Source organism: Cyanistes caeruleus, chromosome 8 (assembly GCF_971803275.1).
Source record: "Cyanistes caeruleus chromosome 8, bCyaCae1.hap1.1, whole genome shotgun sequence".
NCBI lineage: Eukaryota > Metazoa > Chordata > Aves > Passeriformes > Paridae > Cyanistes > Cyanistes caeruleus.
Genome location: NC_141708.1, coordinates 29,106,911 through 29,128,303, shown reverse-complemented (window position 1 = coordinate 29,128,303; position 21,393 = coordinate 29,106,911). Strand labels below are relative to the sequence as shown.

At 42.1% G+C, this 21,393-nt stretch overlaps 1 protein-coding gene across 50 annotated transcripts in view; it reads left to right on the top strand.

The window, feature by feature from the left end:
- Nucleotides 1-20,377, top strand: part of ANK3 (ankyrin 3) — a 350,276-nt gene extending 329,899 nt beyond the window's left edge. For 36 of the 50 annotated variants that reach the window (XM_086899761.1, XM_086899756.1, XM_086899776.1 and 33 more), the window contains 4 exons: nt 464-1,136; nt 3,029-3,407; nt 17,183-17,268; nt 20,301-20,377. In XM_086899761.1, the coding sequence (XP_086755887.1) occupies nt 464-1,136; nt 3,029-3,407; nt 17,183-17,251 (1,121 nt within the window). In that variant the 3' untranslated portion in view covers nt 17,252-17,268; nt 20,301-20,377. Of the gene's footprint in view, nt 1-463; nt 1,137-3,028; nt 3,408-7,096; nt 7,190-15,137; nt 15,222-15,346; nt 15,407-17,182; nt 17,269-20,300 lie in introns of all 50 variants that reach the window. The other 14 variants (XM_086899769.1, XM_086899730.1, XM_086899772.1 and 11 more) reach the window with 7 other exon arrangements.
- Nucleotides 20,378-21,393: the final 1,016 nt, after the last annotated feature.

Sequence of the window (21,393 nt, the reverse complement as noted above, 5' to 3'; positions counted from 1 at the left end):
TACTGCTGTCTTTTAAATCTGTTAATTAAACTACCAAATTTAAAACAAAAATTAAAAATAAAAACATGGAAATAAAGATTTTCACAATATGGCTGCAAGAGATTGTCTTATATGTAAATGGACAACCATCCTTGTCCACATTTGAGTTACTGCATGCCCATAAGACAATCTGCTACAGCTTGAAAATGTTTAAAATGGCTGCACAAGCAATTGCTGAAAACTTTACAGACCACTAAAAAAATAGTCAGAAGTACTTGCTTCACTGTAATATTCACTGGCAGTACTGTCTTTGTTCCATCTCTTCAGGACAAAGTAACAAAATCTATCACAACTGCATTGGTTCTTATACACCTACACCTACTCATATGTTTCATACTTTATGTAACCTGTGAATCATTTGGCATTTGCTTATTTGTTGCTCCATGCTTCATCCCAGTCAGTCCAAATGTGCTGTCTTCCTTAGGTTATCCCTCCATTCAAGTGGAACTGGAAACTCCCTCTGGGTTGCGCTTCGTGCCGCCCACCCCTTTCCACCAGGATGATTTCCTTAGCGACACCTCTAGCCTAGAGTCACCCCTTAGAACTCCCAGTAGACTGAGTGACGTGTTAGTGACCTCCCAGGGACACGTAGATGGTACAGCAGCAGCACCGCCAGTGGTGACTGAAGAGGACACTTCACTGGATGACAGCAAAGTTGATTTCCCAGTGCCTAGAAAAGAAACACCTAAAGATGTTTCCATAGGTGAGAGCCAGTTGGAGGAAGTGGACCTTAAAGATTTTCCACGGTATCTCGGTAGTTATGGCGGGATATCCAAAGATGCTAAACAAAGGCAGAGTGAAGAGATTAGTAAAAGAGGAGTGAGGAGTGAACAGCCGGAGAGAGAAAAGTCTGGTACTGATGAGGAGATGACGGCAGAAAAATTTAAGTCTCTGTTTGAGGACATTCATCTGGAAGAAGGAGCTGAGTCTGAGGAGATGACGGAAGAAAGAGTATGGTCAATTCTTAAAGGTGTTCAACAAGCAGAACGCGAAATGTCTTCAATTACAGGTTGGCAGCCTGACTCCTCCAGCGTCTCTGAGGCACCGACGTCGGGACGCAGGATAGGCAGCAGCCTGCTGGATCGCCTGGACGAGAGGTGAGCACCCCTGTGTTGCAGTGTGTGTGTCAGCCGCGCTTCCCACCCTGTCTCGGACACCAGCAGCTCTGCAGAGGCTGCTGTTCTATGAGAACATGTCTATATACTTATATATACGTTTTAAAGAAAAACTTGATTTGGCCTCAGATATATTTGTCTTTTAAAATGTGTATTTATCAGGTTTCATTCTCGATATAGGCATTTGAGAAATAATGAATATCATTTTTAGCAGTTAGTATTTATTTTCACATTCTTTATCTTATGTATTTCTATTTATAACTCATCTCAGTGATTTAACTGGAATCAAGAACATTATCTGAAACTAGGATACTGCATTACTCTTATTTTTTAACATCTTTATAGCAGTCATCCTTTCCACTTGCATCTCTTTGCCTTCCCTCAGATAATTGTTACTTTTACCATAAGCCAATTTTTGAATTGTCACATTTAAAACACTTTCTTCAAGCATATTATGTGCTGCTAATTTACTAGACTTTTTAAAAGATGAGTTACGAGGCATAAGAAGGTAAGAATAATGATACCAAACCCGCCTAGTCCTGTATGTTGTCTCCCAGCAGCGACAGCAGAGGAAGGAAAGTGGATGTATGTGCTGTTTTCCCTCTGCACTCTCCCAAGCTCCACTTGTCTTTGACATAATGATCTGCTGGGAGGGATGCTTTCTGTCCTCAATGCATGTGTCTTGTATGAGCTTTTCCAGCCTGCCCTTGGACCCCTGTAAGATTTCAACATCGACAGTATGTGTTGTCCTGGTCAGCCCTACTGGTGCCACTGGGCAAGGGGTTCCTGCGATCACTAATTGAAGGAGTCAGGTCTGCAGGAGCTATAAATCAGCACAGAATGATTATCTGCACAGTCACATGTCAAGCAGTTTACATCCTTTACATCTTTGACTTAGGATGTTTTAAGGTTCAAGGTAGCATTAGATACTCTCTTATCAAAACCAGTCGAGATTTGGTCATTGATTTCAGCAAATTCATTGTCTTTCAATATGGTAAAGCACTTGAACTACTACTGATGTGATTCCTGTTGTTAAGCAAGTGTTATTCTGCATTTTATATTGTGCTAAATTAGTAAAATAGATCACATCTGGAAGTAAAAGGGCTTCCTTAAAAAGATATCAGTTTCTAGCTAGATTAATTCATTTTGCTGTCTTTTTTATAAGAGTTTTGCCAGAAAATAGCTGGTGTGTTTTCATATGTCAGCATTACAGAGTCATAATGTTTAACAGAAAGTGAGCAAAAATACAAAGGAAAACTGTTTATCAAAATTGCAGGTGAAACCTCTCCATAGTTAATCTGAGGCAAAATTCTGGTCAGCTTTCTATCTTTTAGTAACCTTCCTTGCCTTTGGCTCTGCATATTATTGAGATTCTGCAGTATCTAAGGACTTATTTGCAGATTACCATATTTTTTAAAAGACAAGACCTATCTGGAGTACAGATATTGTACTTCAGGGGAAAAATAACTGGTAATTGCATGGTGACAGATACTTTAATCACCTCTTTGATTAGAGAGTGGTTTAAAAATCAGTGGCTCAAGACTTTAGCTCATGATTATACAACAGAACTGGTAGGTTTTGTGTATTATTTTTCTCTTTTTCCTCCCATTCACCAATTGAAAGGAGATTAACATAAAACATTTGGCTTTGTTTCCAGTGTCCACCGTATTTTCATTGCTTCTGAAATGATGCCATAATGCAGAAGACGGTTATTAAATAGATTGATGTCTGCAAGTAGAGTCTAAAATTTCGCTTTTCTCTGTGTGAAATGTATAGGTTCAGACCAAAGGCTTAGTAAGAGGCTTGGTGTTTTGCCCTTCTGCCTGTGATTTAAGCCCTGAACAGCTGTCTATTTCTTTCTCTTCTTCTTGTAGTTCGGACCAATGTCGGGATTCTGTTACCTCATATGTCAAAGGAGAAGCAGGGAAGCCAGAAACAAATGGAAGCCTATCAGAGTCCACATCAGAGGCAAAAACGAAATCCTACATCCAGGAAGCTTTAAATGATGTGGGAAAACACAGTGACAAGGATGCCCTGAAAACGAAGTCCCAGATCTCAACTGGTACTGATGAGCAAACATTATCATCAACAGCATATCAGAAATCTTTGGAAGAGACCAGCAAGCCAACAACAGAAGGCAGCAAAACATCTGTGCCTGTCAGTGTGAAGAAGATGGGCTGGAGTACTTCTGAGGATGGCAAGCCAAGAACAAGCATCCAAGAGGAGGAGGGAGCAGTAATGTCTGAACAGAAGGTACAGTATGTCCTGTAATAATTAACAATGTGAGGAGTCCCTGTTGCTTGACATATTGGTTGACCAATTTTTTTGTATGACTTGCAATGTTGTTTGTGACAGGGTTAAGAGTTTTTTTGTTCTTTTTTTATCCTTCTTTATGCCTTTTCAGTTTATTACTGAATTGAGAAAAATGGAAGCTACTGGAAATTTTTATTTGTGTTGTGAATAGAATGGGGTGGAGTCAGGATAGGCAGGGGAGCCAAGAAGGGCTGCATAATTCCCTCTCTCCCTGGCCCTGAGCCCTGGAAAAGGTTAGAGCAGCTTCTGGGAGCGCTGTCCCACACCACTGGGGAGCAGCCCCTTCCCTGCCATGACATGCCACCTATGCAAACAGTGCCAAACTGCTCAGCTGTCCTCCATCTGTTTCACTAAGGTGTTGCCACTGGTTTCCCACTCTTCCTGTGACATTGAAGTAAATGATAGAAGCAAAGAAATATAGGGACCCTTCAGGCTCTGTTCTGCTCTTTGTCCCTAAAACTTTCTGCATTTTTTTACTCTGGTAATTTGCAGAAAAATAAATTTTGGATGATATTTAATCTCCTCCTTATGTTTTTTTTTTTTTTTCATGGCCTTGTTCATCCCAACTTCAGAGTCCATTCAGCCAAGATGAATCAAAAGATTTTTAAATGTTGTATTTTTCCAGGTGGTGGTTCTTTCTCCTTAAAATGCTGCTGAGGGGCTCCCCTTCCTTCCTACCTTGCCTGACTCATACACCCTTAACTGCAGAACCCCAGTTCTTTTATAAGTTGCTTTCTGATAGTGAAGATTTCAATAGCTTTCTCAGTTGCTTCTATTTACCAGAATCTTAGAAGGAAAGTTGACTCAAAGAATTGCTTGTAGCCCAGTTGCTGTGTTCACCTCACACCCCAGCAGCGGGAGGATCACCACAGAATAGACCTCAGGCCCAGCAGACAACCAGAATGAAAAGGGGAATTGCAGAGTTTCTTCCACATTCCTCTCTCTGCTGAGATTGTTTTTTCTTGGGTATGATAATACAGGAGCAGATTATAACTTTTGGGAGTAAGATATTTCAGTAGAATTGTTTCTACATGATATAGATTTTTTTTTATTGTAGCACAATAAAAATGTTAGCTGTGGTGGGCTGCAGTAAATCATTCAGGTTTATATTAGTTAGTTTTAAACTATTCTTTGGATTATACAACCAAAAATTCTTTTATTAGATGGTAATGTAATCAGTTTCAGCAGTTATGCAGCCTATGATTGTTATTATCTTGTTATTAGTTCGTGACACAGTAAGATCTTTCCTAATGTTTGCTAATTATGGGAATGCTTAAAAAACGTAAGAGCCTTTGCCTTTTTCAAAGGCAGTTAAAGGCAGGTGGCAGCGTTCCTCAGTGTTTGTAGGCTTTGGGGTAGACCTCAGTCTGGAGGTGCCATGCTCTGATTAAATGCAGGAATGAGTGTAGATGCACACTGCAATGTACTGAGGGTGTGCTGACATGCTGCACTTCCCCCTCTGCATTCCCATCAGTGGGAAGAGAAGTTGTCACCCACTTTCATGTGCTCTTTACTGTTGGATATCCCATCTGGATTGAGAAGAATAAGCAAGTGCTTTTCTTAGGCGTGCTCTCTGCACTACTTTGCTTTATTGGTAAAGGCTGATAATCTTATCTACTAAATAACAAGTCTTTTTATAGGCATGATCTTTGAATAAACTGGTATCAGAAAATATTGTAATTTCGAAATGCTTGTGTCTCACAAAGCGTGAATGGGTAAGAAACTAGCATCTGTTAGAATGACAAGAACTGCTTCTATTATCTTGTTGATATTTCTTCAATAATTCCTTCTAATCTAATTTGAATTCAATAAGTTTAATTACTAACACAGTCCAATTCATGGTGAGACGCTTCACCATGCTATCATGAAAATAGAAAGAAAATTTCAACTGCAGTCTTTCTGCAATACATTTTTCAGAAATTCTCCATAAAGAGAAAAGTATGGAAGAAACAGATTTACTTCTGTGGAGAGAAAGTGGGAACAAACTAAAACTACTTGCCAAAGCAAGATATTTTTATCTGTGACCCATTTGGAAAGAGCCAGGAAGCAAGTCACCCACCTGCAGGAGAAGGGCTGCAGCAGTATTTTGGCACAGAGTTTGCACCAACAGATAAACTCAGACAATTGATACTGGTCTGACACCTGGTGATGTGGATGAAACAGATCCTTGGCCTCATCCCAAGTCCATGTAAACATTTACAAAAGCATTGCAGTAATGATTAGGACATATAATTCTCTACAAATGCACAAGCATCAGATTCTAGCGGTCTTGTTAAATGAGAAGAACACAGCACAGTTGCTCTGTTATTCCAAAGAGGATGATGTCCAGCACATGGTCAAGGTGACTCTCAGTGTCAGAATTCCATCACAAATAAACCACTTAAAGCTGTTTATTAAAAATAACTCTTCCTCTAAAGCCTTTGTGCATTCCCAAAATCTTCTGCTTTGCTGTTACTTCTTCAGGAGAGGACTGGTTTATAATTTTTTGCATCTATATTTGACTAGTGCCATAGGACTGCAGATGAACTCTTGTCATCCTGAAGTAAATGCTTTTTGTTTTATAGTTCTTTTTCCCCTCCACCCACCTATGCCCACTCTTATTTTGCACATAATTTCTGAGAATTTCTTCTTGTTTAGGATGTTTTGGGCCAGATTCAGAAAGAGAAATAGATATGCAGTTCACAATATCCACTATCCATGACCTTAAAATCAGTTTGGGGCTGTCATTGAGTATAACAAAGAGGAAATTTTCAAATTTCTCTGTTCAGGAAAGGGTTGTTCAGCTGAATATAATGGGAGAAGGGCCTCTGCCCTCCGTCTGTCACACACAGGGGTGGGAAGCATGTGCACACAGAGCTGCTCAGCCCCAAAGCTGAGCTTCTTGGGCTTTGGAGGGGAAAACACCAGTGCTGGCAGAGGGTGCCAAGACAGAGTAGACAGCTGTGTATAGCTGTGATGTGATTGATACCTGTCAGCACCAGGCTGAGACCAGCAATGGGCTGTGTCCCCTGAGCTGAGCTCTAAAAGCCCCTTCTTGAAAATATACAGAATGATTGTACTTCACACTGCAGTTTTGCCACTTATGAAAGTAGATAAATAATGAGCAGGAAAGCCATTTACATGGAGAAGTTTTTCAGAAGGCCTTTTTGTAACATTTTGTGTGGAGGTGCTCCACTGAACCTTTCACTGTCACTGTCTTCTTTTTTTTATTTGGAAATTCACTTCCCATACCTTATGAATCCATAAAACTTGTTTGAAAGAATAATTTTTAGGAGAAAAAAATTCAATAAGTTATGACAAGGTTTAGGGCTTTTTTACATAAAATTTAGAAGAATTACATAAGGTTTTGAAATTTCACAGGTCAGATGCATTCCAAATACCATTTTCTGAGACTTGAGAGCTGCTGAGATATTCCATAGCTGGTGTAATTATCAGGTTACAGCATGCCAAGGAGCAAAAAGGCCTCCTCCCATCATGCACTTTAGCCGTGACACTGTGAGTCATTACGTACATAACAGAGACACGGAAAACACTGTCCTTGATAACCTCTGTTTTCTTCTCCTAGTCCTGATCAGCATGTTCTGTCTTGCAAACATGTTGTTCAAATATACTAAAACTGCATTTATTAGGAATGTAGTGACAGTGAGAGTGAGAGTGATTCAAGCTCAGATGAAGAGCAGAGAATTACTACAAGAGTTTACCGGCGGCGGTTGATTCTGAAGGTACCTTGTGATTTGCTTTCTTGAGGCGACATTGGCATGAATGTGGGTTTGGTCTGCTGTGTCAGAATGTCAGTTTTGGCATACTGGAGCCCCTGTGGTAGTGTGCCTTCCACTGCCAGTATGGATTTATAATCCAGTGCTAGGTTGCCTTTCCCTGCTTTAACACAGGTTTATGGGTGTATTCTGTTGGAAAACAACTGTGCTGCATGGAGTGCTGTGTCCTTCACTGCCACTGTAGTGCATGGCATCTTAAAGACTGCAGGTAGATGCAGCATGTTGGTCTCCTGTATAGCAAATACAAGCCACTGAGAAAGATGGGTAACAATGTTCCTTTTTTCTTTTTTTTTCTGTAGTCTGTAAAAAATTCTGGGTTACAAGTTAAACATTTGCAGGAATATATGAGTGAGATACAGGAAAGTATGAGGCACATATTCTGGTTGAAACTTGTGTTCCTAAGTGCTTAATGTGTTCTGGAAAACTTTCTGACTACAGCAGACGATCTAGATTTTAAGTCTACTGAAGTTAATAAAAGTCTTTGCATTGCTTTCAGTAGACTCTATTTAGTATATTTATTTACAAATGGCCTTTACTTACAGTACAATATACTATATATACTGATAACAATGGTACAATCATATAAGTAATTTTATTTGCCCTTACAATATTTTTATGTGGTCATACAGTATGACACTATTTTCCTGCAGCACAGGAAAAGCATGAGAAATAAGCATGAGAAAATAAGTCTCTATCATAAACAGTTATTCAAATCTTCAGTAACTTACAGGATTTCTTAGATTCTTATTAGAAAATCATGTAGTCAAGCCCTGAATAAAACCAGCGCAGCACTTTAGTGCTATTACAGCACTAGTGCAGTTTGCCTAAGCTGTAATTATTACTTTAGGAATAAATTGTGACATTTCAATTGCACATATCTATATAACTGTTGCTTGCATGCTTTGTGGAGAGCAGCCTTTACATCACAAAAGGCCCTTCACTTTTTGTGTAATGTGAGTGGCAGATAGGCTGCTGTGCACAGCTGCCAAGCAGTCCAAGGTGCAGATGCTTTTGGAAGAGGAAGGGTGACTTTTCTGGCTGTCTTCACCATGAATTCCTTCAGTAGTATACCTGTCGTGCTTCTGTTTGGGACAAGACAAGAATGGCAAAACTGAGCTCAGCAGAAATGAATGTTTTGTCCAATCCCCCATCTCCCCAGGCAGAACCTGCTGCCTTCCCTGAAAGGCCCTGGGCCTATGGGGTATAACCCTTTGTGGTGGTTTAACGTTAACCACTACACCCTTCCTCAGTAATTCCCCCTGCAGATAAGCTGTGACTACTCAGGCTTAGGAATGTGGTTTCTGTTTTCAAACAGCGCAGGCAGCCTGTGGGCCTCCACTGCTGCAGGAGCCTCTGGTAACACACAAGTGGAAGTGTGCTGCAGATTCAAAGACTGCATAGTTAGCCTGTGGCTAAGGGCCCCCACCATTTATGTCTGAACTATTTTGGTGTCCACTGGTTTGCAGTCAAGGAATGTTGGAGTAGAAAAGAGGAAAGCATGTCAAAGGCATCTTTCTCTTGAGCTGTTACAGCCCCTGTATTTAGAGAAAGGCACAGAAAACTGTTTTTAAATGTGGTGGTATAATTTGGGGTAGAACTTTTAACAGAGCTATGGTAAAGCAGCATATTTAGTGTTGGAATCTGCAGCTAGTGCAGACCCAGTGGGAAGGGTGTGCATGGCAAGTGGAGGCAGATGAACCTGTGCTGTTGGGAATGTGTCTGATTTCAGCTGTATTAGAGCTGTACCTGACTCTTGATTAGAAAATACACGTGATTCTTTGGTAATTTTCTGATCATTTATAGCTTCTTTTTTTATCCCACACTCTGCATCTTAAGACGCATTTCTTAAGAAATTCTTAAGAATTTCTTCTTAAGAAAATTTCTTAATTTCAAAAGAGAACAAGAGAAAGTTTGAGAGCAACAATCATCAGGTCATTTGGAGAAATAATTTGATAGTGGAAGCGACCATTTTGATCATGTAAAGTTTATGAAATGGTGGTATAAAATGGAAAAATCAAGATTTAACATTGGTAGGGACCTGGACATTTTTCTGCACCTTCCTGGGAGCAGAGGTTCACTTTGGGTGAACTGAAATCACTGTGAGAGCATGCACAAGCTGAGGTACACTCTTAGATCAGAAAAGAGGGCTCAGGATGTAGTGCTCAGAGGCCTGTAGCAATGCTCACAGCCTGCAGAGGGATAATAACTCACATTGCTGCTGCAGGGCCCTGAGCAATGGCCAGGAGCAGCAGGTTCTCTCTCACCTGTCAGTGCCTCAGTGCCTGGCGAAGTGGGTGCTGTGCCCAACACCACAGCCAGCTTATGTCCAGCAGCAGTGGGGAGGGAATGAAGGTGTGCTTGGAGCCTCCACTGAGCAGAACTGCATGTGAGAGCTGTGTTGTTTTACTGTAGCCTTTATTAATAGGATCATGGAATGGCTTTGGTTGGAAGGGACATTAAAGATTGTCCAGTTCTAACCCTATGCCATGAGCAGGGACACCTACCTGTAGACCAGGATGCTCAAAGTCCCATCCAGCCTGGCCTTGAACATTCCATGGATGGGTCATCCACAACTTCTCTGGGCAACCTGTGCCAGTGTCTCATCATCCTCACAGTAAAGAATTTTTTACTAGTATTAATTGCTCTTCCTAGTATTCATTACTGCCTGCATGTTGCATTTAAAGCAACAGAGGTACTCAGCCCGGCACCAAAACCTTGGGGATAAACTGAGTCCTGTGGAAAAAAGGCTTTGCCATGTGCCTCCACAGATACATTCAGGGCTGAATTGATTCATTACCTTTGCTCCTCTTTCCCAACTTGTTTTTCCTTTCTGTGCTATTCTGCAGTATTGCTAACACTATATTTCAGTTTAACTGCTACCTTAGTTCTCTGTCCTAGCCCGAATATGGGAAAAGACTTTTCTCTCTGACGGAGGTATTTTCCCAGCAGTCCAAGAGCTGAGTCCTGTCAAGAGCTCAGTACTCTAGAGCACATTCCTATGGGATTTAGCACTTCAGAGGGCTGAGCCCATAAAGCCAGGACCGATGCCCATTTCCACATGTAATAGGATCTTATTCTAACCTCAAGGTAGTGCAGATGTTTTTGTTTCTCTTCCTTTTCCCTCTTGTGTTCACATGGTGGGTTGCTGGGATGGGGCATTGCAAAAGAAATGGCTTTATGGTAGTGCAGGAATGCGAGCAATTAGCACACAAGGGGAAAATAAGAGTGCTTGCCACAATGTGGACATTCAAAGCCTGATCCAAAGCTCCTGTTATTCAGCCCTGCCAGGAATCAGTGTGCAATTTTTCATGCTTTTTTCTTAGGTTGTTAAATCTTTCATGGATACAAATTTTTGGCCAAAGCTGTTTCAGTAAGATTCTTGCCAAAAGGTTTATGGTAGAATGTAATGGAAAATAAAATATATTTCTAAGCTGTGGTTATTCAAATCTGATGTCATTTAGTATCTTGTGCTTTTGCTGTTTCTTGCCAATTTTTATCGAAGATTTGTCCCTTTCTGTGCATTTTGCCCATGAAATGCCCCATTACTGATCACGGAGATTTTGGGTCAGCCTGCACGGGAGAAGTGGCCTGAGCAGCAGTTAGTCAAAGAGCCAGCAGCTTCCATGGTCTTACTTTTCAGGGGAAGCTTATTTATGGAAAATAAAATGTGGCCATCCTGTAGGTGAAAAGAATTAAGTGCCTGTGCTCTGCATGAGGAAAATGGAAAGCATTTCCTTTTGTGTACTCAGCTGGGCACAGGGTCTCCACTGTAGTCTCTGTCTGGCTGGGAGAGCTGCAGGTAAGTGCCCTCTCACTGTCCTGCCCCATGAGACTTGGAGCTGCTGGCTCAGTAAGTAACGGAGTAAATCAACCCCCAAACTACCAGTACTGTTCTGAGGTGTGTTTATCACATTGTCCTCCATGCCACGGGCACCAGCCCTATGCCCCAGCTCCCAGGAGTGGACTATACTCTGTCCCATTTGCAGCACCATTTGCTCTCAGGTCTCCCGGCCTGTTGTTTTGTTGGAATTTTTTCCCCTCTCCTGTGGCTTTAGCAATACATCTGTGAGCAAGCAACTACAGACTCAGCATGGGTGCAGGGGGAGAGTTGTGGCATCTGATTAACAAGGTCTCCCTGAGTAGGCAGAACTCACTAATGAAAATAACCTTAATGAAAGATGTTTGTTTCTCCTGCTCTGCCACAGAGGCTCAAGACCCCAAGGAGACTGAGGTGCAGCTGCTGTTCATGCATTACAAGAATGTGATCTCGAGACTGAAGGGATTATGTCCTGATGCTGACTTAGGCCAGTGAGGGAAGAGGTCTGAGCACTCTGTGCAGCTCCTGTTCCCACTGCGGCATAGCCTCTGGTCTTTGGCAAAATTAAATATTTAGGATCTTTCCATCTTGCTTATTTCCGCCTGCTTTTAAATTCCTTTTTATCCATGTGTGCAAGATGCATCCAGCTGCACCTTTTTTCTCCAGTGCTACAACAACACTAGATGTATGGGAAGAATAAAAGGAACTATTATCCCTCTAGTAACAAAACAAACATGAAAGAAAACCAGAGCTCTGACAAATCTACAGTGAACTTTGGCATAGCACTGCAGCACTGACTGTATAACTCCACTTATCTGAAGGTCCCTGGGAACACCCGTAATCTGCAAATAGCTGTTAAGAAAATCAGTGGAGCTGGCAGAAGACTTTGAGGAAACTGCACTTTGCCTCTCCTGCCCTGGAGAGCAACAGAGAGAGGATAGCAGCTGGTTTTGGCATGACTACACTCCAGCGAGCAGGGTGACATTAAAGCACTCTGCTTTGCAAAGCTTCCTGGCATATTCTGGGGCTGAGGCTTGCAGACTGCAGCCTTTGTGTGCTTTAGTCCCAGGGATATAACTGGGCTTCCAGTAATCACAGTATTAAGTTTTCTCCCTGCCTTTCTAAAGCTTTTGGTATTGTGACAGTGATTTTGACTGGTCAAGGGTAAAATGAAGCCCACATAAGTATGATGCAGTGGAAAGAATTTTATTCTTTAGCTGTGACGCAGATGCATCAGCTTTGTGTTGACAAGCTTTTTTTTTTTGTTGACAAGGTCATCAAATGTGCTGTTCTAACCTAATGCTGATTTGAGCTCTTACAACTAAAACTGCCAGTGGGTAGGTTTTTATTCCTAGCAAACATACATCTTTATAACTGCATAGGATTAGAAGAGTCAGTAAATTTCTGATCTACCTCCTGCCAGTTGTGAGCCCTCCTGCAATTTGTTTAACTACCCACCAGCAAGCGAATTGTGAAAGCTGGATTTCATGCACATTGACTGCTGAGTATTTACAGCATTTATCCTTTAATTGTGCTTAAAGGAGGATGTAGCAAATTAAAACCCAAGATTCACCACACTTTTAAAACTGCATTTTCTTTCTGGAGGCATCTTTCTGTGCAGCAGTACACTTTTCATTTCATTTGAAGCTGAACACAGTAATTCTCACTAGGTTGTTTTAAGGGATAACCTTGCTCATAGCTGCAGTAAGGAGTCAAAGAACCAGTACATGTAAGTGGTGTTGGTGTGCCAAGTAGTCTGGTGACCTTGCTACTGGCTGTGTTGTTTTATTTCTGGTTTTCATGGGTTTTATTGTAGTGGCTTTGGAGATCCTACCCATGAGAGGGAACCTTTCCATACCTCTGTGCTCCATGGGATGCCTGTGCCAGGATTCCCTCCTGCTCCTTGGGGTACTGTGTTGGAGCCCACTGGGGAGTCTCTGAGCCCACGTGTGGAAGGCCAGGAAAGAAACTGTGCAGCTAGTTCCCCATCTGCTCTGCATCTGATTAAAGTATGAAGTCTCCAGAATCAGTCTTTCCCCCTCCCATCTCTGTGAGTAGGAAACCCCACAGGTTTCAGTTCCCAAACCTTTTACCCAGTCACTGTCCCCGCCTTGCAGCAGTTCCATTCTGTTCTCGTTTCTGCCGTTTTGCTCGTGAGAAAGGAAGCAGCCGGCTGCCGCTGGGCCCCTGCTCGCTGCAGGGACCAACCTCGCACTTCCCTCCTCCTGCACAGGGCCTGGTGCAGTGCTTAGGCAGGTGTCATTTCTCCTTCTGGGGAATGAATTTTTCAGGCTCCATCTGAAGGCTTCAGTAGCTGTTTTTCTGTGCTTTTGTAGGGACTCCAAAGTTCCCTGGCCCAGACATCTCAGCTAGGTGTGCCTCAAGCACAGGACCTCATCCTTATGTCCCCATGCAGTGGAATCCACCTGGCTTGTGGAGCCTGTCCTTCTCTTGGCAATGCTTCCTGAAGCACCAAAGTTGAGCAAGTTGTGCAGTTTGCTAACAGTCTGTGAAAGCCTGGGGAAAAAGATGTGTAAAGTGTCTGAAACTGTTCCATTGCTTAATTATCAAGTGGTGACTTCAATATAGCTTTCAATGTAAAACCAGCAGAAGTTCTGTACTTGTGAAGAACGACAAACATGACCGGGGGCTCTGCTCTGCAGTATTCCCCTCTGGCTCGCACCTGCTGCCATTCTCCCCAGGTGAGGAAATGGAAAAGCTTGGCTAGAAAAGACCATAAATGGCTTGTAAATAAAAGGAAAGGTTTATTTTGCTTAGAGCTTAGAAATAGCATACAAATCCCAATGTTAAAATGTACATCTTGGAAAAGCTGCATTAGTAGGGAAAGCAGTTTTTAAAAAAATACCCATGGCCTCACTGTATTTGTTTATTATAAAGCAGAGCCAGGAGCTTATGTAGACAACTATGTAGTGTATAGACCACAGTAAATAGAAATTATATTTGCCCTGTGCTGTTCAGTACATTGGAAGCATTACAAAAGCTGTAATAGTCTCCTTTCAAACATTAATATTGTTATAATGTGTTTTATACGTTTTCTTTCTGCTTCCTCCCTCTCCTTGTAATTTGTCCATAGTGGGTTGAGGGTGAGGGGAGAAGAAATGTTTTAAGGATTTTTTTGTTTGTTTGGGTTATTCATTTGCAAGTGGAAACTTTTCATATGTAGGCCAGCTACATTATCATTGTGTTTGCCTTACTTACGTGAAAGATATAAGCACAGACAATGGATATTTTTGAAGCATCAAAAGCAGTGCTTGCTTCAGCACTCAGGTTTGGAAATATGACTTTGTGAGGTAAAGTTAACAAAGTTATTTTGGAATGTAAGTTCACGACTGCCAGCTAGGCTCAGACTCTAAAGTAATGTTATTTATTTATGATTTGAGCAATAATTCCTTTAAGTGGAATTAAGTCACTGGCATAGCAGCTAGGAAATTACTTTTACATTTATTTACACTGGTCCTATAAATTGCTTGTACTACAAGAAGTGATGGCTGGAATGCTGCTGTTCTCAGTAAGTCATGGACCGGCTGCTGAGGCTCCTCAGCACGGTGGCACCGTGCCGGCCAAAGGGTCACGTAAGATAACTTCCTTCATTTTTTAAGTGCTGAGAAGTCCTGTCTGTCTTCTGTGTTTGTGTTTAAGACCTTGTAGTTAGCAAGCTATAGGCAAAGCTGTCTTTTCAAGTCCCAAATTTCCCCCATGTCAGACCATGTTTCTGCATGTGCCGGGCACTGAGAAGTTGTGTAAAGCTAAGGGATGTCTCAAAGGACTCAGACTGACCACTCGATTTCATTGCCCAGAGAGCTTCCTGACATGCTTTAGTTAATAAGAGCAGTGTGCTAGAAGCTCCCTACTGGCTTTAAGGAAACATTTTGCAGAATAAATGCACAGGTACGAGCATTGCTAAATAAACCAGGCTTTTATACAGTCCGTGTGATGTAAGCAAACTATTACATAAAGTTGAAGCTAGCATGTGCTTGTTGCTTGGATTGGTGTGGAAATATGTGTGGGTTTGACAGAATATAGGCTCTATTGCTAATCTTATAACACGTTCTTTAGGGTGAGGAAGCAAAAAACATTCCTGGTGAATCTGTAACAGAGGAACAGTTTACCGACGAAGAAGGCAACATCATCACGAGAAAAGTAATCATGAATTACATCATTGCTCTGAGTCTTTGCATTCAAGTAACTTCTTTTAACATACTTTCTCCCTTTGGAATCTAGGAAAAAAAAAAAAATCGATATTTTTCATGTATTGCTTCCCACAGATCACCCGGAAGGTAGTAAGACGTGTTGTTATCCCCCATGAGAGGAAAGTTGGTGAAATGGTAATGCAACGGGGACTACCACAAAGTAACAGTAGGCGCAGAGGGTTGTGTTGACTGCTAGAAAATGCTGCTAAAGGGCTGGAGGTTTGCATTTAACAAGAAGCCCTGGCAAAAAGTGCAGTGCTTGCAGTTATTGGCAAGTTGTGCATTGGGATCACGGGGCAGGGGTGACATCAAGGAGGCCCAGCCAGATTATGCTGGCACAGGGCATCAAGGTCTGTTTCTGTAAAACAGGCAGCAGGTCTAAGCCATGGGTTTGGGGCCTGGTTTGTGCCATCAGGTTGAGCTGTGTCTGTGTGTTTGGTTAAGCCTTTGCCCTACAGCCTTGCAGCTGTAGATGGACTGTGTGGCCTTTCCACCAGCCCAAAGGAATGAGCTGCAGTCTGATCTCAGTGGCCTCTCACTCACCTTGGTGTGACTGGTGCTGGTGACTGAGGGTTTGCAGGATTCAGGTCAAAGGATACAAGCAATTGTATCCTTTACAACCAAGACAGGATTTTGTCCCTGGTGATCAAAATTGGAAGCCTTCTGCAGGCCTGGACTATACCCAGCTTTATCACCCTGACAGTGGGAAGAGTAGGACTATTGTGTGCCAGCACACCCCAGCTCCTCTTGGAAAGGGCTTCAGTGACAGGGACAGGAGTGGGAAAGCTGTGCCTCAGCTGTCATGTGTCCCAAGGGGGCCTTGGGGGAATGGGCATCACCGCCGGAAACAATTGGCTTCAGAGGAGCTTGTGCCTTCTTCCCCAGCACGTGGCCCTCAGACGTCTCTCCAGTAACACTGTCATTGGGGCTAATGAAATTCCTGTCTGAGTGAAAACAGATTCAGAAAGGAAGATAACAAACACCCTTTATTTTCTGGAAAAAAAAAAAGAAAAAAAGGAAAAAGAAAAGCTGGGGACACATATGTCACAGAAATAAAAGAATGGAAACAAACTTATTTCCATCCTTCTTTCCTAGTTGTTTATGAAGAAAAAAAAATCCCACCCAGCAAGGGGTAAACATTTTTTGAATTTTCTACACCAAATTAGATTAGTCGGAAACTACGTATAGTTACAAATACATCAATGCAGATCACCTGAGGGGTAAATTCTGCCCATAGCCACACATAAACAGATGTCTTTCTCTGATGTGAGTGAGGCTTGTGATTACTGGAGAATTTATTTTTAGATGATTATTGAGCTACATTTAATGAGCAAAGATGAACTTTATTTTTGGGTTTGCTGTTTTAAAGATGCTGAAACCTGCACTGCTTGTCACTGCCATTGGTTTTACTTCTCTTCTGCTTCATTGGGAGTTTTTGCTGGCTTTCTTCCTCTTCCCTTTATTCCACTACTAACCTGCTCACTTTAAAGCACAGCCGTTGTGAAACATCATAAGAGCAGCCACAGCCTCTGTTGTTGGGAATGCCCACCAATTCAGCTGACCCAGGTTAGGAAAGGGGAATTTTCCCTATCAATAGCACCGGCTCCCACTGCAGTTGGCAGCAGGGCCTCTGCCGAGGACTGACTGCCAGCCAGGCACTCCAACCCAGGGATCAGGCTGAAATTGTAGAGCTGTGTTTTCTACTTGAAGATGATATTTCAGACCTGTGCTTTTGCAGCTCAGCAGAGTGGATAAATAGATTGTGTGTATCTTTGAAATGAAATGTTAATGTAATTTAACTGCTTGTTACTTACCCTGTTACAGCAAAATGTGTATCCTGTTTTGGAAGCTGGTTTACAACTACAGGTGTTCTCTGCAGACTATGTTAATGTTTATACTTTTCCTTTAAAGCAGGGAGAAGCTTATAAGGTTAAGACAAAGAAGGAAGTCAGACATGTGGAGAAGAAAAGTTACTCATGAAAGCCGACCACTGAACGGTCAGTGTGATCAATTTTCTTCCCTTGTTGAAGGCTTTTGCCAGCATGGGGAACAGCACCTGGCTGCGCAAAGGGTTGCCTCTGCTAGCCTGACTTTGCTTTCCAGCTGAAAACCTTAATAGCTGACCCGTGATCTTGTAAGCAGAAAATGACCTGGTATTCATGCATAGAAATTAAGCTTTACTTCTTAGAAAATAAGGTAAAGCAATACTCAGGCCCGTGCAAGATTTCTGGGAATTTTACAGTGCCTAGTGTCTGTAATCCATAGAACTTTGTACCCTTAGAAACTTAAACACAAATAGTGAAGGAGCTGCACACAAACCTAGGAGTGGAATGATTCTTCCACTGTCAGACATATGATTTGAGGGCAGTTATTCAAGTCAAAGTCCTTGCAGTGAAGTGTCTCAATATTTCCAGCAAATAATCCCAACCAACTGTTTCTTGTGAATTTTATTGATCCAGCCTTAACGATTGTAGCAAGCCAGCAGCTGATGGTATAAGGGCTTCCCAAGCTAAACCCAAATGCAGAGACTAAGACACTCTTGCAGGGGACTCTGTAAAGATGTGGTGGAGCACCCTGAAGCCAGAGGCTGCTTTTTTTGGCTGATGCAGCTATAGTCACAGAGAGATGTGCCTGTAAATATGGGAGGAGCCTGTCCATGTCTATCAATACTGGTCCATCAGTCATGGCTCCAACTGTGTAGATTTGCCATGGACATGCCTTTTTTCTGCTCAGAACTTCTCTTAGCTTTGGTGGGTTTCAGGAATTGGACAGAGGAAGAGTTTATGAAGTGCAAGACTATGTGTTATCCTTTTACTGTACATAGGTATAGGATTGACTGTAAGATTTAAGAACATAATAAACAGGTCCTGGCAAATAGACAAGAAAGTGAGGAAAAAGACAGAAGCAGAGTCTCTCTTGAGTCACCAGTCCCTTCTAACTGATGCAACATAAGGTAGCCCCTATAGCCCCCCCGGACCTACAGGTCTGTGCATGTGAGTAAAGCCATTTAGACAATCAGCACTCAGTATGTGGGATCTAGCTGAAGGATATATGGGATCAAGCCCCAAGGAGCAAGCTCTTTGAGGAGACTGGTGTGATTTCAGTATCAGGTAAGCACCTACTGCATCCACCTGAATTCCTGCTTTTACTGAGAGTCCTCCTGTGTGTGCTAATAGAATATATACAGCTTCACGTGGTTTGGTGCTCAACATACTCATAAAATATTTATTGTTTGGAAAAGGGAGGTGGTTCTTTTGACACAGCTTTCCCCTTTATGGAGCTCAAGGATATGGTAGTAAAGCAAGCCAAAGTGATGGCACTACTTTTATGAAGTTGTATCCCCTGTTGGGTCCCGTGCTGCTCCACTGTCATATCTGTCAATCTGCAGAGGCAAAGCAGCAGAAATGTGTAAATTCAGACATTGAAGGCAAAAGACAACGTGGATAAGGGAAAAGCATTTCATTTTAAAATAAAATTACATAAATAGAGCAGTCTTTGCCTAATGTGTGAAACAGAGTCTGACCTTCAGGAAACCACAGTTTGAGTTCCTCAGAACCAAATTTGCTCCCGTGACTGCTAATGCATTTCTCCTGTGATTTCCAGTAGGCAAGTCTTCCATGCTAGAACCCCTGAGGAGCTAATAGAGTCTGCCTTAGATGATGAACCTCTGCTCCAGGGGGGAATCTTTGTCCTGTAAGATGAATCTCTGTGCTCCAAACTTTGATAAGCGTGACCAAATGTGCACTAAGTAATTTTGAGTCTGGTCAAGAGTCCATTAAAAACATTTCATTTGGATGCAGAAGTGGATGTATTTGCATAGGCAGGGGATTCTATAGAAAAACAGTTTGTTTTGTAATCACGAAAGACAAAAAAAAATCCCGTTGGGCAGACAGAGGTGGTTGCTTTCTTTGGAGTGTTTGAAAAAAATAATGATGTTAGCTACATTTTGCTGTGAAAATGCCCCTGTCACCATTGCAGATAAGCCCACTGTGAAGCATAGGTTTAAAGGAGAAGCCAAGAACTCTTGCGTGCAGTTCTGCAGGACAGCACAGTGTGAGCTGGCGTGACTGCTGCAATGGGAACAGGCGGCTCTTAGCAGCAGGACAGATTTACAACAACTGTAGATGTGGGCAAGGACAGATTGTTTTAGCGTAGAAGGAGACTGCGAGCACTCCTGGGGAATGCATGTGGACCTGTGACCTGATTAGTAAACAGACATGTCTGTGCCAGCCTGAGTCCTGCCGGCACTGCGCCAGCCATGCTCCCGAGCAGGCTGCCCTGTGCCCAGGTGCTGGAGAGCTGCGGGGCTTCCAGCTCCTGCTTGCTGGTGTGATTGTATTTCTGCATCCTGCCCTCTCTGCTGTGAGACATTGCTGTTGTACAACAAATGTCACAAACTTGCTGTCCTTATGTGCATGACTCTGATTTGAGGGGTGAGAGAGGAGGAGCTGGACCATCTCTCCTTGGTGCTGCTCATGCAAGCCAGGCCGGAGGGAGATGGATGGGGCTGCTCCTTGTCCTTGCTTTTGTCCTTCACCAAGCCTCCTAAAGGCTGGGCGCTGCATTCCTGGCTCTGTCAGTCATGTTTCCTGAGCAACTGGCAGAGGTGGATGTGCAAGGAGAGCAGGTTTTCTATCACTGTGGGGATGCTTGCACACAATGAAGAAAAATGCGCTGTGGAAGCAGCAGCTCTCTCTGTCTGGAGATGGTGCTGTTCCTTCCACAACAAAAGAACCTATTCCTTGTCATCATTGGATCAGATGAGCTGGTGCCATGTCCGGGGTGATGAAATGCAGTGTGCTGTAAACATATTTGTAAATCAGTTCACAAGCAGTGTGGACATCTGCAGCTGCATTTTCCCCTCATGCTGGAGCTCAGCTAATGTCATTTCCTACCTAGAAACTGTGTGATTTAGCTCATTGCAGAATTTCATCGTGCCAGTTACATTTCTGTTTAGTCAGAGAAAGGAATGAAACTGATTCTAATAATCTATTTCTGAAATGACTTGTTCTCTGTTTTCTCTCCACAGTGTGCTTTTACTGCCAGTATTCTAGAGGGACACTCACAGAAGAAAAATCAACAGGAATTAAACATTCACCTATAAAAGTGTGCGTGTGTTTGCTGCTTCCCCACATTAACCGCATGGTTTTTATGCAAAAAGAAAAAAAAACAAAACAAAAAAAATCCCAAACAAAAAAAACTAATTTAGCATGAGCCAATTTACAGAGCATGGAAATTCACGTTCATTCACAGGATTGGAGAGTGCGCAGTTACCAATGCAGTGTATATACAAGATGCCATGCTGTTAACAGTTTCTCTCAAGCAGTTTGATGTCATCTCAAAAGAAATAAATTCCTGTGGACAGAGAGGATGTGCAAAGATGAAATGGTTAAACCATTGGAAAGACACTAAAAATACTGAAATCCACAACAGCTCGCCTTATTTTTCTTGGACCCAAACTGTCAGGGTATAAAACACTATTTGTTTCTTTTTTAAACATCAATAGTTTTGCTGTAAATAAATAACACTGTATAAATTCTAACAAAATAGAATAAATGTTGATAAGGCACTGCCTTTTCAATCACAAACAGAATATTGCAAATGCATTGAGCAGGCTAGGTGTCTCAAGTGGCTGCACCTACAGGGATATTCTGGGTGTATCTTCACAGATTCTTGTATATTAGCAATTATAATGTTTGTATATGCAAAATCGCTAGCTTGATTTTAAAAAAATCTTTAAAATCTGCTGCAAATTTAAATGATTCCCAAAATGAGGAATTCTGTAGTTCTGTGAAAAATTTTCTTCAGAGTACTAATATTTTGATGCATGTGTTTCACCTTATTTTGATTAAATCTTTTCCAGTTTTGCAAACACTATATTGCAACATGAAAAACAAGATTTTATCTGTAAACACAAAGCCCTTCATCTAATATTTGTTGCTGTTGCCAATTTTTCAATGAAATGACCTAAGACCCATAACATATACAGTAGTTGCATTATGGGGAGGGGGGTGCTATCTGTTCTTGCTTTATAATGGGGGTAATGCTTGCAGCTTTAGAAGTGGGTTGGTGCTCTAAGGAGCACAAGTTTGGGATATTTTTAAATGAACTGAAGAGAAATT